This window comes from Ovis aries, chromosome 7 (assembly GCF_016772045.2).
Source record: "Ovis aries strain OAR_USU_Benz2616 breed Rambouillet chromosome 7, ARS-UI_Ramb_v3.0, whole genome shotgun sequence".
Lineage (NCBI taxonomy): Eukaryota > Metazoa > Chordata > Mammalia > Artiodactyla > Bovidae > Ovis > Ovis aries.
The window spans coordinates 46,214,549-46,237,192 of NC_056060.1; the positions used below are offsets into that span (position 1 = coordinate 46,214,549).

Consider the following 22,644-nt stretch of genomic DNA (forward strand, 5'->3'; position numbering starts at 1 on the left):
CTGAAGCTGAAACTCTAATACTTTGGCCACATGATGCAAAGAGCCAACTCAGTGGGAAAGACCCTGGTGTTGTGAAAGATTGAGGGTAGAAGGAGAAGGGGCTGACAGAAGATGAAGATGGTTGAATGGCATCATTGACTCAATGGACATGAGTTTGAGCAAACTCCGGGAGATAATGAAGGACAGGGAAGCCTGGAGTGCTACAGTCCGTGAGCTCGCAAAGACTGCGACACTATTCAGCGACTGAACAACACAAAATATAGCATCCTTTATCATGGTAATTAATCCAATATCATCTCTGCCAATACTGGACCTGAGTAAACAAAGACCTGAGGAGAAGAATGAAAACACGTTTATTTTGTACAAAGCGGCTACAGTGTCCGAGAGGCCCGGCGGCAGAGCGCGCCCTCAGAGGAGCAGGAGGGGGCCCAGCAGCAGTTCGCCCTGGCCCAGCAGGCGGCCCCGCTCCAGCCCGCGGCCCCGGTTCTCCGCCTTGACGCGCACGGCCAGGCGGCGCACCTCGTCCTCCGAGAGCCCGTCCAAGCACAAGTCCTGCTCCAAGACGGCCCTGCGGCTTCGCCGGACCACGGCGCCCCGCGGCTTCAGGATGAAGCTGACTCTGCAGCCTACGGGGGCGCGGGGCTCGGCGGCTCCTCCAGCCGGGCCCTCGGCACGGAGCAACCGGACACGGAGGCGCCCGCTGGCCCTACTGTACTCAGCGGCCAGGCGCAGGGCGCCACCGGCACCGCCCAGAGTTACGGTGCCCTCGGCCTCCAAGCGCTCGGGAAGCGGGTTGGGAGTTGGCGAGGGGGACGCGCCGGGGGCCCGCGCCGGGGATCCGGAGCCGGAGGGGCCCTCGTTCTCGTCCTCGTCGTCTTCGTCCCCGCTGGAAACAGAGCAGGCGCGGGCCAGGTCTCGGTTCCTTTGGGTCCGCAGCACGCGGCGCAGCAGCTCCTCAGAAGCGCGCAGGAAGCGGTGGCAGCGGGGCCCGGGGCCGAGCGCGTCCAGGAGGGAGCCACTGCGGGCCTCGCGGGGCGCAATGGGCGCTCTCGCCCGGGGGGTGAAGGGGTCGTTTCCGCCGCCGCCCCCGTAGGTGTGGGCCCGGGGACGGGGCGCGGGCGGGAGCGCGGCGGCGCCCGGACCCCCGAGGAAGAGCGACTCCCTGCGGCGGGTGTGCGGGCTCTCGAGCAGCGCGCAGAAGCCGTAGGCAGTGCGCGCCCGGGGCAGGTGCTGAAGCGAGAGTGCGGCCTGCGAGCGCGGGTCCCAGTCCGTGCGGCCAGCGCCATCGTCAGTCCCTGCTTGTTCGCCCCAGGAGTCTCGGATTGCAGTCAGAGTCGGGCAGGACACGAGTCGCGGGGGGATGCAGAACTCGGGGATGCGGTCCGGGGTGAGCACGTTTGGGCACCCGGCGGGTGTGAGGGCCGTGGCTCGGCGGGCTCCATCCTGATAAAGCCGGTTTCTGCCCCGCAGGAGGCGCTCGGGTCCCAAGAGGAGCCGCTCCAGGCACCACATCAGGCAGCAGGTGCCGGTTCCTGAGGAAGCTCTGCTGGAGCTGGTCATCCTGCAACGCACAAGCACACACGGATCTCAGAGTGAGCTCTGCAGGGCGCAGGAGCTCCGGTCTCCGGTCTCTTCTACTTACGAGGTGCCTCCTCCTACCTCCCTTGGAACCAGGCAACTACCCCTCACGCTGCTATTGCAGATGTTTCAGTGTTTCTCTGATGTCTTCTCTATTCCTCAGTGGTGTACACTTTGGGTTTGTTGCCTTAATCTAGACCTGCCCTTGCTGTTCTAAGGCAGAGCTTTTCAAAGTGTTTGCCTCGCGTTGTCCTTGGTGCCAAGAGGCACTATACTTGTGCAATGGTTTCCTGAACCCTTGGATTATTGCACTCTAATCCTCAGATTTAAAATAATTATTATCCTTTCTAGAATATTCGGCTTGCTCCCCGCTTTTAAGCTCAAAGAGCCTCAGACGAGTCCCTGGGAGAGTTAAGCAAGGCTATAGGTCTCCGCACCGTTCTGCCTGGGGCACCAAACTGTAGAGGTGCACGGCCTCTGGGGAGATCAAAGTTCCTGCTGCGGGGTTCGCTAAAGTTTAAAGGCTATCGGCCTGAACCTTTATACCTGAGGCCTGGGAAGCCCGCCAATGGGCGGGCCGGATTGGCACTGCTAGGTAACCTGACGCCAAGCCTTCCAACTTTCGCTCTGCCACGTGGCTGGATCCGCAGTGCAAATTCTAGACATTCAGTTCTAAATGGGGGTGCTTCTGTTTACTTATGTGCAAAAGAGGGCTCAGTCTTTACTATATGGCAAAGTCATTATGAGGATCAATTGGCATACTGAATTGAATCACAGAAGCTCTCTATACCCACCATGAAGAGGATACAAAAGTCGAGTTTGTCTCATTCTTAGTTAATATCCTCCCCCAAATCCAGCCTTTAGTCTGCCCAGGTTTCAAAGTTCCCTACCTGCCTTCTGGCTTTCTGTTCTGATTTTAAATTATTTTCCTTTGTTGACTACAAACTACTGTGTGTACAGGGAACCTTATAGGTTGCTGGAAATATTTTGCATCTTGATCTGGGTGGGATTACTGGGTTGTATTCACATGTAAAAAGATAATCTAGTATGCACTTAAGATTAGATATAAGATTATGTATTTTATACCTCAGTTTAAAAAATAACAACCAACTTCTTAAACCTTGTGTGCTGATTTTTAAATTGGGAAATTATATTCCTGCACACATCTGGGCTGTTGGACCCATCCTTTGGAGGCAGCCTAAACACATCTGGCCTTTCTAGGCTGTGCTCACCTGAGAGGTCTTTTCCTTCCTTTGAAAATTGACCTAAGTTCACTTTCTAAGCGACCTTCTTCCAGCTAGCTTAGGATGAAAGAGATCTGAGGTGTTTTGTTTGGGTGTATGTTATTTCTGGGCTTCCTTGGTGGCTCAGTGGTAAAGAATCTCCCTGCAAAGCAGGAGATGCACGTACCTTCCTTAGGTCAGGAAGGTCTCCCGGAGAAGGAAATGGCAACCCACTCCAGTATTCTTGCCTGGAAATCCCATGGACAGAGAAGTCTGATGAACTACAGTTCATGGGGTCTCAAAAGAGTCAGTTGTCTAAGACAGCTAAGAAAAGAATCAGACAACTCACGAAACAGTTAGACAAAGCAAAAGAGTCAGACTTAACAACTAAACAGCAATATGCTATTTATGCTTAAGATTGAGTTCAGTCTCTCAGTCATGTCTGACTATTTGTGACCCCATGGACTGTAGCATGCCAGGCTTCCCTGTCCATCACCAACTCCCAGAGCTTACTCAAACTCATGTCCATAGAGTTGGTCATGCCATCCAACCATCTCATCATCTGTCGTCCCCTTCTCCTCCTGCCTTCAATCTTTCCCACAGCATCAGGGTCTTTTCCAATGAGTTGGTTCTTGGGTGGCCAAAGTACTGGAGTTTCAGCTTCAGCATAAGTCCTTCCAATGAATATTCAGGACTGATTTCCTTCAGGATTGACTGGTTGGATCTCCTTGCAGTCCAAAGGACTCTCAAGAGTCTTCTCCAACACCACAGTTCAAAAGCATCAATTCTTCAGTGCTCAGCTTTCTTTATAGTCCAACTCTCACATCCATACAGGACTACTGGAAAATACAAAGCTTTGACTAGATGGAGCTTTGTTGGTAAAGTAACGTCTCTGCTTTTTAATATGCTGTCTAGGTTGGTCATAACTTTTCTTCCAAAGAGCAAGCATCTTTCAATTTCATGGCTACAGTCACCATCTGCAGTGATTTTGGAGCCCCCAAAATAAAGTCTGTCACTCTTTCCACTGTTTCCCCATCTATTTCCCATAAAGTGATGGGACCAGATGCCATGATCTTAGTTTTCTGAATGTTGAGCTTCAAGCCAACTTTTTCACTCTCCTCTTTCACTTTCAACAAGATGCTCTTTAGTTCTTCACTTTCTACTCTGAGTGGTGGCATCTGCATATCTGAGGTTATTGATATTTCTCCCAGCAATCTTGATTCCAGCTTGTGCTTCATCCAGTCCAGCATTTCTCATGATGTACTCTGCATATAAGTTAAATAAGCAGGGTGACAGTATACTCCCTTGACGTACTCTTTTCCCAATTTGGAACCAGTCTGTTTTTCCATGTCCAGTTCTAACTGTTGCTTCTTGACCTACTTACAGATATCTCAGGAGACAGGTCAGGTGGTCTGATACTCGATCTCTTTAAGAATTTTCCACAGTTTGTTGCGATCCACACAGTCAAAAGCTTTGGTATGGTCAATAATGCAGAAATAGATGTTTTCCTGGAACTCTCTTGCTTTTTCGATGATCCACTGGATGTTGGCAATTTGATTTCTGGTTCCTCTGCTTTTTCTAAATCCAGCTTGAATATCTGGAAGTTCTCAGTTCACATACTATTGAAGCCTGGCTTGGAGAATTTTGAGCATTACTTTGCTAGCATGTGAGATGAGTGAAATTGTGTGGTAGTTTGAGCATTCTTTGGCATTGCCTTTCTTTGGGATTGGAATGAAAACTGACCTTTTTCAGTCCTGTGGCCACTGTTGAGTTTTCCAAATTTGCTGGCATATTGAGTGCAGCACTTTCACAGCATCATCTTTTAGGATTTCAAATAGCTCAACTGGAATTCCATCATCTCCACTAGCTTTGTTTGTAGCAATGCTTCCTAAGGCCCAATTGACTTCACACTCCAGGATGACTGGCTCTAGGTGAGTGATCACACCATCGTGATTATCTGGGTTGTGAACATTTTTTTGGTATAGTTCTTCTGTGTATTCTTGCCACCTCTTCTTAATGTTTTCTGCTTCTATTAAGTCCATACCACTTCTGTCCTTTAGTATGCCCATCTTTGCATGAAAATTTCCCCTGGTATCTCTAATTTTCTTGAAGAGATCTCTTCAAGAGAGATCTTTCCTATTCTATTATTTTCTTTTATTTCTTTGCATTGATCACTGAGGAAGGCTTTCTTATGTCTCCTTGCTATTCTTTGGAACTCTGCATTCAGATGGGTATATCTTTCCTTTTCTCCTGCCTTTCACTTGTCTTCTTTTCATAGCTATTTGTAAGGCCTCCTCAGACAACCGTTTTGCCTTTTTTTTTGTTTCTTTTTCCTGTGGATGGTCTTGATTACTGCCTCCTGTACAATATCACAAATCTCCATCCAGAGTTCTTCAGGCACTCTATCAGATCTAGTCCCTTGAATCTATTTCTCACTTCCATTGTATAATCGTAAGGGATTTGATTTAGGTCATACCTGAATGGTCTAGTGGTTTTCCCTACTTTCATCAATTTAAGTCTGAATTTGGCAATAAGGAGTTCATGATCTGAGTCACAGTCAGCTCCTAGTCTTGTTTTTCCTGACTTCAGTCTTCTCCATCTTCAGCTGTAAGGAATATAATCAGTCTGATTTCCATATTGAGCATCTGGCAATGTCCATGTGTAGAGTCATCTCTTGTGTTGTTGGAAGTGGGTGTTTGCTATGACCAGTGCATTCTCTTGGCAAAACTCTATTAGCCTTTGCCCTACTTCATGCTGTACTCCAAGGCCAAATTTGCCTGTTACTCCAGGTGTTTCTTGACTTCCTACTTTTGCATTCCAGTCCCCTGTAATGAAAAGGATATCTTTTGGGGTGTTCATTCTAGAAGGTCTTGTAGGTCTTCATAGAACCATTCAACTTCAACTTCTTCAGCATTACTGTTTGGGGCATCAGTTCAGTTCAGTTCAGTCGCTCAGTCGTGTCCGACTCTTTGCAACCCCATGAATCGCAGCACGCCAGGCCTCCCTGTCCATCACCATCTCCCGGAATTCACTCAGACTCATGTCCGTTGAGTCCGTGATGCCATCCAGCCATCTCATCCTGGGTCGTCCCCTCCTCCTCCTGCCCCCAATCTCTCCCAGCATCAGTCTTTTCCAATGAGTCAACTCTTCGCACGAGGTGGCCAAAGTACTGGAGCTTCAGCTTCAGCATCATTCCTTCCAAAGAAATCCCAGGGTTGATCTCCTTCAGAATGGACTGGTTGGATCTCCTTGCAGTCCAAGGGACCCTCAAGAGTCTTCTCCAACACCACAGTTCAAAAGCATCAATTCTTCGGCGCTCAGCCTTCTTCACAGTCCAACTCTCACATCCATACATGACCACTGGAAAAACCATAGCCTTGACTAGACGGACCTTAGTTGGCAAAGTAATGTCCCTGCTTTTGAATATGCTGTCTAGGTTGGTCATAATTTTTCTTCCAAGGAGTAAGCGTCTTTTAATTTCATGGCTGCAGTCACCATCTGCAGTGATTTTGGAGCCCCCAAAAATAAAGTCTGACACTGTTTCCACTGTTTCCCCATCTCTTTCCCATGAAGTGGTGGGACCAGGTGCCATGATCTTTGTTTTCTGAATGTTGAGCTTTCGGCCAACTTTTTCACTCTCCACTTTCACTTTCATCAAGAGGCTTTTTAGTTCCTCTTCACTTTCTGCCTTAAGGGAGGTATCATCTGCATATCTGAGGTTATTGATATTTCTCCCAGAAATCTTGATTCCAGCTTGTGTTTCTTCCAGTCCAGGACTTGGATTACTGTGCTATTGAATGGTTTGCCTTGGAAATAAACAGAGATCATCCTGTCATTTTTGAAATTGCAACCAAGCACTGCGTTTCAGACTCTTTTGTTGACTATAATGGCTACTCCATTTCTTCTAAGAGATTCCTGCCCACAGTAGTAGATATAATGGTCATCTGAGTTAAATTCACCCATTCCAGTCCATTTTAGTTCATTGATCCCTAAAATGTTGATGTTCACTCTTGCCACCTCCTGTTTAACCACTTCCGATTTGCCTTGATTCATGGACCTAACATTCCAGGTTCCTATGCATTATTGCTCTTTATAGCATTGGGCTTTACTTCCATCACCAGTCATATCCACAGCTGGGTGTTGTTTTTGCTTTGGCTCCTTCTCTTCATACTTTATGGAGTTATTTCTCCACTGATCTCCAGTAGCATACTGGGGAGTTCATCTTTCAGTGTCCTTTCTTTTTGCCTTTTCATACTGTTTATGGGGTTCTCAAGGCAAGAATACTGAAGTGGCTTGCCATTCCCTTCTCCAGTGGACCATGTTTGTTCAGAACTCTCCACCATGACCCATCCGTCTTGAGTGGCCCTAAACAGCATGGCTCATAGTTTCAGTGAGTTAGACAAGGTGGCTGTGTTGCACTGGAGTGACTTTGAGGAGATACCCCGTGTCCAAGGTCAAAGGAGAAGCCCCAGCAAGACAGTAGGAGGGGCAAAATAGCATTTAGAATCCAACCCCATACTCACCAGAGACACTCAGAGGGCTCAAACAAACCTTGTGTGCACCAGGACCCAGAGACCTCACAGAGACTGAGCCAGAACTGTGTCTGAGTGTTTCCTGCAGAGGTATGGGTCAGCACTGGATTGCTGCAGGGGCAGGGACTCTGGGTGCAGTAAACCTTGGTATGTCATAAGCCCTCTTGGAAGAGGTCACCAAATACCCCACTGTAGAGCCACCAGAACTTACACAGGACTGGGAAACAGACACTTGGGGGGCACAAATAAAATCTTATGCACACCAGGACCCAGGAAAAAGGAGTAGTGACCCCATAAGAGACTGACCCAGACTTGCCCCTGAGTGTCCAGGAGTCTCCAGTAGAGGCGTGGGTCGGCGGTGGCTCGCTGCAGGGTTGGGAGCACTGAGTGTGGCATGAGACCTTTCAAAGGAGGTCACCATTATCTTTATTACTTCCACCATAGTTCGGCCTCAGGTCAAAAAACAGGGAGGGAATACAGCCCCGCCCATTGACAGAAAATTAAGGATTTACTGCATCAGAACAAGACCCAGTTTCCCTCTCAGTCAGTCTCTCCCAGCAGGAAGCTTCCATAAGCCTCTTATTCTTCTCCATCAGAGGGTAATGGGATTAGTGAACTTAAAGACCCAGGAGAACTGCCTTGCCCCTTTTGGTAGTAATAATACCCATCTATCTATTGTTCTTGTTCTTGTTTATTCGCTAAGTTGTGGCCAACTTTCTGCAATGCCATGGACACTAACCTCCAAGGCTCCTCTGTCCGTGGGATTTCCCAGGCAAGAATACTGGGGTCAGTTGCCATTTCCTTCTCCCAGGGAAGTTCCCTATCCAGGGATCGAACCAGCATCTCCTGTGTCTCCAGCATTGCAGGAGGACTCTTTACCACTGAGCCACCAGGGAAACCCATACAATAAGATAATGCAGATGAAAAGTTTAGCATACAGCCTCATATACACAATGTCAGATATTTATTGTTAGTACAGAGGAGAGCAAATGTTCATTAGTTCATTTATTCATTCAAAGTGATATTTACTGGATGCCTCCTGGCTTCCAGCCAGTATGCTAGGCAGGTAGATCCTGCTGTACAAGATCATATTAGCTATGCCCTTCTGTCAGAAGAGGAATGAAATAATGAGGGTGGCATATTTGAACTTTGCTTGGCTGAGGCAGAAATGAGAAGAGACTACTGAACACTGTTTAGATATCTAGCCTGGGGGCAGAGTTGGTACATCCTTGAGTTTGCCATGCCCTTGACTACCTACTTCTTTGTCTTTACTTGAGCTCCACTCCTGGTCACATTTCTTCTTGTTGTTGTTCAGTTGCTAGGTCATGTCTGACTCTTTGTGACCCCATAGACTGCAGCATGCCAGCCTTCCCTGTCCTTCACTATTTCCCTGAGTTTTCTCAAACTCATATCCACTGAATCAGTGATGCCATCCAACCATCTCATCCTCTGTTGTCCCCTTCTCTTCCTGCCTTCAATCTTTCCCAGCAGCAGGGTCTTTTCCAATGAGTTGGCTCTTCACATCAGGTGGCCAAAGTAAGGTCACTTGACTTCATACTCCAAGATGTCTGGCTCTATGTGAGTGACCATACCATCATGGTTATTCGGATCATTAAGACCTTTCTTGTATAATTCTTTTGTGTATTCTTGCCACATCTTTTTAATCTCTTATGCTTCTGTTTGGTCCTTACCATTTCTGTCCTTTATTGTGCACAGCTTTGCACTATATGTTCCCTTGGTATCTTTAATTTTCTTGAAGAGATCTCTAGTCTTTCCTATTCCATTTTGTTCCTCTATTTCTTTACATTGTTCACTTAAGAAGACTTTCTTATCTCTCCTTGCTATTCTTTGGAACTCTGCATTCAAATGGGTATATCTTTCCTTTTCTCCTTTGCTTTTGGCTTCTCTTCTTTGCTCAGCTATTTGTAAGGCCTCCTCAGACAACCATTGTGCCTTCTTGCATTTCTTTTTCTTGGGAATGGTTTTGACCACCGCCTCCTATAGAATATTATGAACCTCCATCCGCTGTTGTTGATCACTCACTCAGTCATGTCTGACTCTTTGCGACCCCATGGACTGCAGCATGCCAGGCTTCCCTGTCCTTCGCTATCTCCCAGAGCTTGCTCAAACTCATGTCCATTGAGTTGCTGATGCCATCCAACCATCTCATCCTCTGTCATCCCCTTTTGCTCCTGACCTCAATCTTTCTCAGCATCAGGGTCTTTTCTAATGAGTCAGCCCTTCATATCAGGTGGCCAAAGAGTTGGAGCTTCAGCTCAGCATCAGTTCTTTCAATGAATATTCAGGACTGATTTCCTTCAGGATTGACTGGTTGGATCTCCTTGCAGTCCAAGGGACTCTCAAGAGTCTTCTCCAACACCACAATTCAAAAGCATCAATTCTTCAGTGCTCAGCCTTCTTTATGGTTCAACTCTCACATCCATACATGACTACTGGAAAAATCATAGCTTTGACTATATTGATCTTTGTTGGCAAAATAATGTCTCTACTTTTTAATATGCTGTCTAGGTTTGTCATACTTTTTCTTCCAAGGAGCAACTGCCTTTTAATTTTGTGGCTGAAGTCTCTATCTGCAGTGATTTTGGAGCCCAAGAAAACAAAGTCTGTCACTGTTCCCATTGTTTCCCCATCTATTTGACATGAAGTGATGGGACCAGATGCCATAATCTTAGTTTTGTGAATGTTGAGTTTCAAGCCAGGTTTTTCACTCTCCTCTTTTACCTTCATCAAGAGACTCTTTAGTTCCTCTTCATTTTCTGCCAAAGGGTAATGTCATCTGCATATCTGACATTATTGATATTTCTCCCAGCAATCTTGATTCCAGCTTCTGCTTCATCCAGCATTGCATTTCTCATGATGTATTCTGCACGTAAGTTAAATAAGCAGGGTGACATATACTCCCTTGAGATATTCTTTTCCCAATTTGAACAGGTCAGTTGTCCCATGTCCAGTTCTGACTGTTGCTTCTTGACCTGCATACAGGTTTTGCAGGAGGCAGATAAGGTGGTCTGGAATTCCCATCTCTTGAATTTTCTACAGTAAGTTGTGATCCACACAGTCAAAGGCTTTAACATAGTTAATGAAGCAGAAGTAGATGTTTTTCTGGAATTCTCTTGCTTTTTCTATGATGCAGCAGATGTTGGCAATTTGATCTCTGCTTCCTCTTCCTTTTCTAAATCCAGCTTGAATATCTGGAAGTTCTCAGTTCACATACTATTGAAGCCTGGCTTGGAGAATTTTGAGCATTACTTTGCTAGCGTATGAAATGAATGCAATTGTGCAGTAGTTTGAACATTCTTTGGCATTGCCCTTCTTTGGGACTGGAATGAAAACTGACCTTTTTCAGTCCTGTGGCCACTGTTGAGTTTTCCAAATTTGCTGGCATATTGAGTGCAGCACTTTCACAGCATCATCTTTTAGGATTTCAAATAGCTCAGCTGGAATTCCATCACCTCCACTAGCTTTGTTCATAGTGATGCTTCCTAAGACTCACTTGACTTCACAATCCAGGATGACTGGCTCTAGGTGAGTGATCACACCATCGTGGTTATCTGGGTCATTAAGATCTTTTTTTTTTTGCATAGTTCTTCTGTTCTTAAATCTATTTGTCACTCCTACTGTATAATTACAAGGGATTTGATATAGATCATACTTGAATGGTCTAGTGGTTTTCCCTACTTTCTTCAATTTAAGTCTGAATTTTGCAATAAGGAGCTTATGATCTGAGCCACAGTCTGCTCCCAGTCTTGTTTTTGCTGACTGTATAGAGTTCTCCTTATTTGACTTCAGAGAATATAATCAGTCTGATTTCAGTATTGACCACCTGGTGATGTCCATGTGTAGATTCCCCTTTTGTGTTGTTGGAAGTGGGTGTTTGCTATGACCAGTGCATTCTCTTGGCAAAAGTCTGTTAGCCTTTGCCCTGCTTCATTTTGTACTCCAAGGCCAAACTTACCTGTTATTCCAGGTATTTCTTGATTTCCTACTTTTGCATTCCAGTGCCGTATAATGAAAAGGACATCTCTTTTGGGTGTTAGTTTTAGAAGGTCTTGTAGTTCTTCATAAAACTGTTGGACTTCAGCTTCTTCAGCATTAGTGGTTGGGGCATAGCCTTGGATTACTGTGATATTGAATAGTTTGCCTTGGAAACAAACAGAGATCGTCCTGTCATTTTTCAGATTTCACTCAAATACTGCATTTCAGATTCTTTTGTTGAGTATGAGGGCTACTCCATTCCTTTTAAGTGATTCATGCCCACAGTAGTAGATACAGTGGTCATCTGAGTTAAATTCGCCCATTCCTCCATTTTAGTTCACTGATTCCTAAAATGTAGGTATTCACTTGTGCCATTTCCTGTTGACCACATCCAATTTACCTTGATTCATGGACCTAACATTCCAGGTTCCTATGCAATACTGTTCTTTACAGCATCAGAATATACTTTCACCACCAGTGATAGTGAAAGTCTCTCTGTCATTTCTGACTCTTTGAGACACTGTGGACTGTACAGTCCATGAATTCTCCAGGCTAGAGTATTGGAGTGGGTAGCCTTTCCCTTCTCCAGGGGATCTTCCCAACCGAGGGACTGAACCCAGGTGTCCCACACTACAGGCAAATTCTTTACCAACTGAGCTATCAGGGAAGCCCTTCACCACCAGACAAATCCACAACTGGGTGTCCTTTCCACTTTGGCTCAGCTTCTTCATTCTTTTTGGAGCTGTTTCTCTGCTCTTTCTCATTAGCACACTGGGCACCTACCGACCTGGTGGGCTCATCTTTCAGTTTCGTATCTTTTTGCTTTTTCATACTGTTCATGGATTTCTCAAGGCAAGAATTCTGAAGTGGTTTGCCATTCCCTTCCAATGGACCACGTTTTGTCAGAACTGTCCACCATGTCCCATCTCTCTTGGGTGACCCTGCACAGGGTGACTCATAGCTTCACTGAGTTACACAAGGCTGTGATCCATGTGATCATTTTGGTTAGTTTTCCTTGATTGTGGTTTTCACTCTGGAGGCCATGTGATTGTAATTCTTGCTTCTTCTGTCTGCCCTCTGATAAATGAGAAAAAGAGGCTAATGCAAGCTTCCCAATGGGAGAGATTGGCTGGGGAAAACTGGATCTTGCTCTGGTAGACAAGGCCATTCTCAGTAAATCTTTAATCCAACTTTCTGCTGATGGGTGGCACTGTGCTCCCTCACTGTAGTCTGACCTGAGGTGGCCCAGAACTTGAGCATGCAGTCTCTGCGTGCTTAGTCGCTCAGCTGTGTCCAACTCTTTTCGACCCCATAGACCCTACATAGCCTGCCAGGCTCCTCTGTCCATGGGTATTATGCAGGCAAGAATACTGGAGTGGGTTGCCATGCCCTACTCCAGGGGATTTTCCCAACCCAAGGATTGAACCCAGGTCTCCCACATTGCATGCAGTCTCTATGGTAGGGCTAATGACGACCTCCTCCAAGAGGACTTAGTTCATGCCTCTTAGACCTTCTGTGCTTCTGGCCCTGTGGCAGGCCATTGTTGACCCATGCTTCTACAGACCCTCCAACACTCAGAATCTCTTGTGGGGGTCACTGCTCCTTTTTCCTGTTTCCTGGTGCACATCAGGTTTTGCTTGTGCACTTCAAGCATCTCTGGAGGGTAGAGGTTTGATTTTAACATGATTGCTCCCGTTCTGGAGAAGGCAATGGCAACCCACTCCAGTACTCTTGCCTAGAAAATCCCATGGATGGAGGAGCCTGGAAGGCTGCAGTCCATGGGGTTGCAAGGAGTCGGATATGACTGAACGACTTCACTTTCACTTTTCACTTTCATGCATTGGAGAAGGAAATGGCAACCCACTCCAGTGTTCTTGCCTGGGGAATCCCAGGGACAATGGAGCCTGGTGGGCTACTGTCTATGGGGTTGCACAGAGTTGGACACCACTGAAGCGACTTAGCAGTAGCAACAGCTCCCCTTCTAATGTCACGTTACAGCTTTTCCTTTGTCCTTGGATGTGGGCTATCTTTTTTTTTTTTTTTTTTTGCCTTGGGTCACTGTTTAACCTATGGGAGAATGTTTACCAATTATACACTTAAGGGTCACATGATTGTGTTTTGACTCATCTTTTCTCAGGAGGCAAGATGCTGTTAGCTCTGCAAATGAGAGCCCAGAGAGCCCTGGATTAAAATAGTGAGACTCACAATCTGAGAAGCTGTCTGAGAAGTGGTTAAGCAAAGCTGTGTTGTGGAGGGAGAGATGAATTAGTGGTGAAGAAACATAGACTTTGGAGTTATTCATCCTTGGTTCAAATATTATGCAGCTTTTTAACTATGGAACTGTGGGCAAGTAAATTAACTTCTCTGAGTTGAAGTTGTATAATGGCGGTTACAAGGCCTACCACACATGATCATTGTGAGGGTTAAATGCACGAAACACCTGGTATATAGTAAGTGTTGGCTATCACTTAGCAGTTATTATATGAGTCTGCTTGATTAAGGATTAGGTGATTCACACATGGATTCCCTTAAAAACATTTCTCTTTCTGGCCAAGCCAAGTAGATTTGCTTTGTTTTTTTATTAATAAATCACCTTCTTCAATAACACTTTGGAAACATTTCCTATATAAGATGTCTTGAAAACAGCAGAAACATGCCCTTGCATGGGTGATCCCCTGTGACCACATTAAGCCTAATGTTTTACTTACCTCAGAAGCATGATTCATGCAGTACTTGGGTGGTTTGTCTAACAGGATGAGGCTCTGTTCATGGAACACCCAAATCTATTCAGAGGAAGACTGTCATTATCCGAGCCCACAGTTATTCATATATCCTTGCATTGTTTGGTTTCTCAACTTTTTCTGATGCACGCCTATCTCAGTAACAATGTATGGATATCTGTATGGACCTATCTATATATCTTTTTTTTTCATTCTTCCCAGTGCATGGTTGGTGTGAATGTACAAGGGGAGAGGGGTGGTTGGGAGCAGATTAGAAACAAGTTTGGGACAGGTTAGTGGGTGATTGTGCAGTTTGGGTGAGATATAAAGAGAATTTAGGAACTATGCAAAAGCAGAAGAGACATGTTTGGCTGTTAATTAGTTGTGGATGGTAAAGGAATGAAGTATGCAGTGCTTCAAAATACATCCTAGGTATTTTGTCAGGGTGACTAAGCTAGGAAAAACAAACAGTTACTGTTTTATTTTCTGTGGACTGGAGTGAGGGATGAAGGTGGTTATTGATAGCATTAGTACTGCTTAGTGTTGGTTCTTTTCTTTTACATCCATTTTATATAACACCAATTCTAGATATTTTGACTTTTTTCTCCAGGGAACTTTGTATTTAAGGAATGATTTTTCTTTTTGATCCTATTATTAGTCTGTTCAGGCTGCTATTACAGAATACAACAGGCTGGGTGGCTTAAAAATAATACAATTTTCACAGTTCTTGAAGTCAGGAAGTTCAAGATCAAGGTGCCAGTTGATTCAGTCTAGTGAGGGCCCACTTCCTGGTTCATAGATGTCAGTCTTCTTGCTGTATCTTCACAGGGCAGAAGCCGTGAGGGAACTCTCTGGGGTCTCTTTCATAGGGCTACTAATCCCATCCACGAGGGCTCTACCTAATTACCTAATGACCTAATTATCTCCCAAAGGCCCCCCACTTCCTAATACTCTGACAGTAGAGGTTAGAATTTCAACATTTGCATGTTGATGTTTGACAGAAAACAAAACTCTGTAAAGCAATTCTCCTTCAATTAAATAAAAAGAATTTCAACATTTGAATCTGGGGATTACACAATGTCCATAGAAGCTGTTTAAGAGCAATTCACACATAGTTTTTCAGACATGTGCAGTGAATCATTTAATAAACGCGTGACCACAAATAATCTCACTATTGCTCAGGTTTATGTTTGTAAACTATCTCAACTTTTTTTTAAAATAAATTAAAAAAAATGTCCTGCTCTCTAGAGAGAATTGGCTTGTCAATGAGTGGCTAAATTTTACTAAAAGTCCTTGAATTATAAAAGCCTCACTTTCAAAAAGTCTTGGCACACCAGAAATAGTTCAATGATTAAAAGAAATGAAATTAACAGCTAACCTACCCTTAAAGGGAAAAAAAAAGGAAGTACTACGTCGTTTTGTTCTTTATTTCCTTAACTTAGTATGTAATTAAGAAGTGACTCCTGAATTAACTAAGAGCCAATCAGGCACAGAGGGAGTAAAAGAAGGAGTTAACGAAATGCATACTGAGTTCCCTTCTGCCATCTTATGATGCAGTTCTGTTTCCCTTCCTCCCACTTGCAAATTACTGAAGTGTTTTCCGGACGCGAAAGGAGGCAGAGAGCTCGTGCCAGGTGCGGCTGATGTGTAGCAGAAAGACGGTGCAGGGTCTCCTATTTTCCCCTCCTGAACGGATGGTTCCTTATGAGGCTGCTCAGTGTGGACTGGAGGCCTGGGAAGCGCCGGGTAGCCATTCGGTCGGCTCCAGCGCCGCACAGCTGCTTCCCACCCCGATGACGGAGCCCTACGGTCCGCAAGTCAAAAGAAGGCGACTCAGAGGAAGCAGAGAGACCATCAAAGAGGTCCCCGTGCTCAGTAACTCCTGCCTCTCTGTTCTTTCTCTTAACATTTCTTTCCTCTGGTGCTCGTCGCTGAGGCAAGCGCCAAAGCAGCTTCTCCACCGCTCCGCTCCGCCCGCTGTCAGGTGCCCTGGCGGCCTGCGGCCATGGGGTCACGAGTTTGCGACGCGCCCCCGAAGCTCCAGCTCCGGGCGGCAGCAGGAGCAGAGCCAGCAGCAACAGCAGCGGCGGCTGTGGCGCGCCTGCGCACAGCCCAATCACGCGCGGTGCTGCGCGGCGCCGGGGCGGGTCGGCGCCCGGGGGGCTGTCATTCGCAGCGCTGGTCGCCGCCCTCAGCTGCGCCGGTCGGTTCCGGCTCCTCCCTCTCCTGTGCCTGGGTCCCACCATGGTGCTGGAGTCGGTGGTCGCGGACCTGCTGAACCGCTTGCTGGGGGACTATGTGGAGAACCTGAACAAGTCCCAGCTGAAGCTGGGGATCTGGGGCGGTAAGCGAGAGGGCGCGGCCGCGGGTTGCTGAGGGTTGCAGACGCTGGCCATGGGGCCCCAGCCGCAGGCTGCTGCCCTCCCGGCTCCAGCCCGGGCCGAGTTCCTTTTGCCGTCTGAGGCTCCGCCTCCGGGGAGGGCGCTCGGTGGGGCCCACTCCTTGGGCCGCAGGTGCAGGGCGTGGGGAGGCCTGTGCCCGCCTCCACCGCCACCGGGTCCTGGGTGCTCGCAGGGTCTGGAGAGGGGCGGTTGAATCGCGCCCGTCTTGCGGAGATTCCCAGCTTTCGTGTCCCTGAGTCCGAAGTCCCTGCTCGGTCCCACCTGCCCACCTTGGGGGGCCTCTGCCTGCCCTCGGCCTGGCGCCTTCGACTTCACGGAACCCTCCCTGTTCTCACTCCAGGTGGAGCGAAGCTGGCTGCGTGGTCACACATGCCCAAGTGGCATCAAGGAAGGAGAAACAGGAAATTGTGTTTCGCAGTTATCTTTTCTGGCAGTTGATAGCTGTCAGGAACTGGCTTTTCTCTAAAGGGTTTGGGAAACGGTTGGCAAGTAGGGGAAGATCATTAGGAAAGGCTCGTCGGTAGAAATTCTTAACTCATAATACTCTCAGCTACTGAGAAAGTGACTACTTCCCTTAGGATTGATTTTCCTCTTAATAAGAAGAGGAGTTTCAATTTTGTTTTGGAGCAACAGAGAGAAATTCAAGCCACGAGCTACATCATCATTAATTAGGTGACTCTGCGAGTTGGTGATGGACAGGGAGGCCTGGCGTGCTGCTGTTCCATGGGGTCGCAAGGAGTCGGACACGACTGAGCGACTGAACTGAACTGGTTGCACACTGAAGAACTGACACCAACGCTTCTATCCTAGAGGTTGTGTATAGTAGACTGTAGCGTGCTTCTCCATCTTCAGAAAGTTTGTTTGCACCATTTACCTGAAAAGCTCTGGGGACACTGGGGATACTTCCTCACTCTTCAGAAGAGTTTTGGGAATTTTGTCAGCTTTGAAAGGAAATCTAAAGTAGTACTCAAATGAATGCTCAGTTCAGTCGCTCAGGCATGTCCGACTCTTCGCGACCCCGTGAACTGCAGCACGTCAGGGCTCCCTGTCCATCACCAACTCCCAGAGTTTACTCAAACTCATGTCCGTTGAGTCGGTGATGCCAAATGGATGTAACTGCTTTTAATTCAGCCAGCAAGTCGTTGTAGCTGTCCTATAATATAGCCACTATAAGAACACTTGGAGTGTAGTTAGTGCAAAATAAATTGTGCCAGATGTGTTAAGTACACAGCAAGTTTTGAAAATACTCAGTAGGAGAAAGTGTAATATCTCAGCAATTTTTTATATTGATCACGTGGTGAAATAATATTTGAATATATTGGGTTAAATAAAATATACCATTAGAATTTATTCCATTTCTTTTTGAGCTTCCATGATGGCTCAGATGGTAAAGAGTTGGCCTACGGTGTGGGAGACCCAGGTTCCATCCCTGGGTGGGAAAGATCCCTTGGAGAAAGGAATGGCTATCCACTCCAGTATTCTTGCCTGGAGAACCCCGTGGACAGAGGAGCCTTGCAGGCTACAGTCCATAGAGTCACACAGAGTCAGACACAACTGAAGTGACTTGGTACTTGTACATTATGACTATGTCCAGCATCAACTTTATATTAGGCCCTGAGCAAATAAACCCATTTCTTTTAGGAAATGCTCCTGGTGGAAGTCCATTCAGGTTTATCAGACCACAGCTAAACATGTATAAAATTTTGCTGCCTTTTGTTTTTGTGATAAGCATAAAGAAAGCATTAAGTTATGAGCTTTTACAACTGTTGCTCAAATATTTTGTTTATAATGCTAATTCTCTCATTAAAATAGGTAAAACTGTGAATTGGTGATTTCTGTTCTTTGAATAAATTTATCTTACACTTTTTATAGTAAAACAAATGAGATTATTATTAAGTTATTATTAAGAAAACAGCTGATATTTGTGACATCTTTAACATTGACAAGCTTTTAAAGTATTTAAAATTTTATATAATAATTACTTGAACACTGTTTGGTTTAGCAGATAAGGTTTATGAGTCACAGAGTTTGACCTTTTAGTTTTTTTCTTAAATTTTCATGTTGAGAAAGGGAAGAATTCCATTTGCAAACATTTCGCAAGCTGATCTACTATTCGTTCCAAACAAGGGATAAATTGATACCCTTGACTAATCTGTGGCAGTGGTTTTCAACCAGGAATAACTTCACTTCCAAGAGAATATTTGCACATCTGAGACACTTTTGATTGTCACGCTGTGGGGAGATGTGTGCTTTTGGTATTTCCTGAGTGAACCCCTAAAGACTGTTATGTTCTACAATGCTCAGGACAGCTCCCCACAGCAAAAAGTTGTTGTTTAGTCTCTAAGTCATATCCGACACTTTGTGACCTCATGGACTGTAGTACTCAGCCCAAAATGCTGGTTGAGAAACCCTAGTCTAAGGGGAATATTGAGATTGTATTTTGCATTTATAGTAGACCTTCTGGTGCTGAATAGGTTGTAGTAGGAAATTAAAAGGTACTTAGAGGCATTATATGCTTCATGAAATTTTTAACTTAAGAAACAGAAGTTTTAAGAAGTGACTTGGTAGCATGTCAGTAAAAATGCACAATCTTTGCTTGGATGGTATCAGGAAGGAGTTTTAGAAATCAGAATGGTGTGTTGATATAATTTGAAAAATTTGCTGTGCATATATTCATACATATATAGGCATTCCCAATGAAATCCACAAGAAACAAAAAATGAGAGTGAGAAAGATGGGGAGAATTATTGGAAGGCCTAGAATCTGAAAGTTTATTGTGAATATTACCTTAAACTGCAACACACACACACATAAAAGCTTTGTCATCTCCTTCTGTTTTTATTCTTATAAAGATTTTTAAAAAAATGCCCAACAGTTCCTCTGTATTTTTAAAAGTGATTTACACATAATGATTTTTGAAAAATTCTTGCTGTGGTAGAAAAATGAAAATTTACTAGCTTTGGGATATAGGAGAAACATTTTAATTCTTAAAGCCTTAGTTTCCTTATCTCCCTTTTAAAATGGGGAAATAAAACTATTTGTAAGGTAAATCATGTGAAAAGTTTTTGTAATTATAATTGTTCAATTGTTAATACTGATAGTAATGGTGATGATACACAAACCTAGCCGAATGATGGAAACCAGCCTGCTTGTTTTATTTTATACGAATACCTTGAGAAATATTGAGAGTTTGGTTCCAGACCACTGCAATAAAGTGAATATCAAAAAAAGCAAGTCACATGAACTTTCTGGTTTTCTAGTGCTTATTAAAGTTAATGTTTGGAACATACATTAGTAGCCTTTCAAGTGTACAATAGCATTGTGTCAAAAAATGTACATACTTAATTTAAAATACTTTATTGCTAAAAAATGCGACCCATTATCTGAGCCTTCAGTGAGTCATGATCTTTTTTGCAGTAGGTATGTCAAAAATCACTGATCACTATAGCAAATATAATAATAATGAAAAATTTGATATATTGCAAGAATTACCAAAATGTGACACAGAGACATGAAGTGAGTAAATACTGTTGGAAAAATGGCACCAGTAGGCTTGCTTGACAGGGTTGCCGCAAACCTTCAATTTGTAAAAAAGTTGTAAAAAACAAATCTGTGAAGCTCAGTAAAGTGAAAGTGAAAGTGAAGTCGCTCAGTTGTGTCCGACTCTTTGCAACTGCATGGACTGTAGCCCACCAGGCTCCCCTGTCCATGGGATTCTCCAGGCAAGAATACTGGAGTGGGTTGCCATTCCCTTCTCCAGGGAATCTTCCCAACCCAGGGATTGAACCCAGGTCTCCCGCATTGCAGGCAGACGCTTTAACCTCTGAGCCACCAGGGAAGCGCAGTAAAATGAGCTATGCCTATATTTTCATAAGTATGACCTCTAAGGTTTTCACATTCTTCAGTGTAATAATTTTGTGTAGAGAACTAATACCACATTTCCAAAGATTGTTCTTAAAAGAAAAAAAACTATTTGCATTTGAGTTTACACTTAACAGTACTTATACCCCCTGCCAGGTATTTTGTAAGTCAGATTTTCAAAGGTTCAGAAAAGTGCCTGATGTGCATGTTGCTGCCTATGTAGGTGGGAAGGTTTATCTAGGTTTTTGTTCCCCATTAGCTGGTACCAGGAGATAAGTTGCACAGCCTTTGGCTATTTGAGGCATGTCCAGAATTTAATTGTTTTAAGAGTAACATATTTGAAAAGGTATGTTGAAACACCAGATCTTTTGCAATTTGGTTTAAGCAAGTTTGTGGCAATGTAGAACCTTTTTCAGTTTGATTTTTCAAGGTTACTTGCCATGAAAAGTCATCAGAAAATCTCCATTCAGAATTCTGCTCTCGCTTCCATTTGATAGGTAAAATATACATAGAGGCTGTGAAGAGTTGGATGCAGGAGGTGGCTGTGGTGACCTGCTGGCCACCAGTAGGAGTAGGAGCCAGGTGGAGTGCCCTCAGAGTTTTAACTCTGCAAACCAGGCCAAGCCTGTGCTGATTACTCTATTGTCCTTCACTCCACCCTTGACACTTTCGCCTCAGCTGCCAGATGTTCTTAGAGCTGAGCAGCATAAGGGAGGAGGAAACATGGGATCTAATTACATGTCCAGTACTGCCTGGTTCACTGGTTTTTAGCAAGTCATTGCCCAGTGACTACTAGCTTCTTATCTGTAAATGAGAAGGCTTTGAACTTTTGTGACTTGAACGAGGCCAGATCCATGTGTGCTCATTCATTAAGTACTCCCGCTTGCTCTGCATTCATGGAGAGAAATAATAGTCAGATCATGTTTACCTTTTTGTTCTTCACTCACTACTGGTGAGCAGAGTCACAGTCATGAAGTATGACAGGAAGAATGAAGTTCCAGTCTCATGCTGATATTTGCAAATCCAGATCTGTATATTACATTGTCTTAACAGATAGCTGAAGGGCAGCTTGAAAAAACAGGCCTCTGCTTCTTTCTAACCTTAATCCATAAAACATAGCAATATCTAAGTATTTCTAAACCTGTTGAGGAATTTTTTTTGTTTCTCTCCTCCCAAACAACACTTAGCCTAGTGAAAACCACACTTCTTATTAGTTTGTCCTGTCACATGTAAACAAGAAAAAAATTCAATATCGTAACATACTTAGGTATTTAAATATCATTATTTAAAACAAGGCTTTAAAATTTTATTAAAAACAACTTTCCACAAATTCGAATAGTATGATAAATTAAAACTTCACCCCTTTCTACAAATAGAGCTGGAAGTTGGTACTTGGGTAACCATTCTGCGAAGGGGCTCTGCCACACTACTTACTCTTATGAGAGCCCTGAAATGTATTTGAAAAGGAGAAAGTTCAGTGGTGACGTGGCAGCTTTCCAGCTTTCTTTGCTGAGACTTCCTGTTTCAATAGGGAAATGGAAGAGTGAGAGTCAGTTGTTTCTTCTTCCCCCAGCTTCCCCTCCTAAGACAGAGAGTTACTGTGAACTCCTATTAAAAGGACTCTAGATGAGGTAATTTGGGATAAATAGCTGGATTCAACTGAAATGAATTTATTTAATATTTTATTAAGTATTTTTACTAAAGCAATAGTTATCAAAATAATTTGATTTGTTTTAGAAATGTTCATTCATTTACTTTAGCTTAGGGCTTCCCTGGTGGCTCAGATGGTAAAGAATCTACCTGCAATGCAGAAGACCCAAGTGTGATCCCTGGGTTGGGAAGATCTCCTCGAGAAGAGAATGGCTACCCATTCCAGTATTCTTGCCCGAAGAATTCCGTGGATAGAGGAGCCATGTGATTGTAAAGAGTTGAACACAAATAAGTGACTAACACTTTCACTTACTTTAGCTCACGTCCTTGGGAAATGAATGTGTTTGAATATTTATATATACTTTCAAATAATCTTAAATAAAAAGTGCATAGCATCACGTATTCTCTTTTCACCATTTTATAATATGCAAAGCTAGTTCCCTGGATGAGGGCATTTTTGTTTACTGGTTGATTTTTTTGTTTTTAATCCCAGTTTTGTATTTGTCTGTGTGTTTTATATTAAGAACATTGACCAGGGAGTCGGGAGACATCGGGAGACATAGATTCTATTCTGAGCACTACTGCTGTTGCTGTTTAGTTGCTAAGTCATGTCCGACTCTTTGCCACCCCTTGGACTGTAGCCCGCCAGGCTCCTCTGTCCATGGTATTTCCCAGGCAAGAG

The 22,644-nt window shown here is 44.6% G+C and overlaps 2 protein-coding genes across 6 annotated transcripts in view; one reads left to right on the forward strand and one right to left on the reverse strand.

Moving 5' to 3' along the window:
* Positions 1–334: 334 nt before the first annotated feature.
* Positions 335–2,090, reverse strand: LOC101102735 (C2 calcium-dependent domain-containing protein 4A). Its single transcript, XM_042252369.1, has 2 exons — positions 2,016–2,090; positions 335–1,561 (listed from the first exon to the last, which is right to left on the reverse strand). The coding sequence occupies exon 2, from the start codon at positions 1,558–1,560 to the stop codon at positions 409–411; it is 1,152 nt and encodes a 383-aa protein (XP_042108303.1). The 5' UTR covers position 1,561; positions 2,016–2,090; the 3' UTR covers positions 335–408.
* Positions 2,091–16,255: 14,165 nt separating this feature from the next.
* VPS13C (vacuolar protein sorting 13 homolog C) overlaps positions 16,256–22,644 on the forward strand; it is a 181,184-nt gene continuing 174,795 nt past the window's right edge. For all 5 annotated transcript variants that reach the window (XM_004010549.6, XM_004010550.6, XM_004010551.6 and 2 more), the window contains exon 1: positions 16,256–16,393. In XM_004010549.6, coding sequence (XP_004010598.3) covers positions 16,294–16,393 — 100 coding nt within the window. In that variant the 5' untranslated portion in view covers positions 16,256–16,293. The remainder of the gene's footprint in view (positions 16,394–22,644) is intronic.

Coding starts and splice junctions, on each gene's coding strand:
- LOC101102735 (XM_042252369.1), bottom strand. CDS start 1,560: ATGACCAGCTCCAGCAGAGCTTCCTCAGGAACCGGCACCTGCTGCCTG.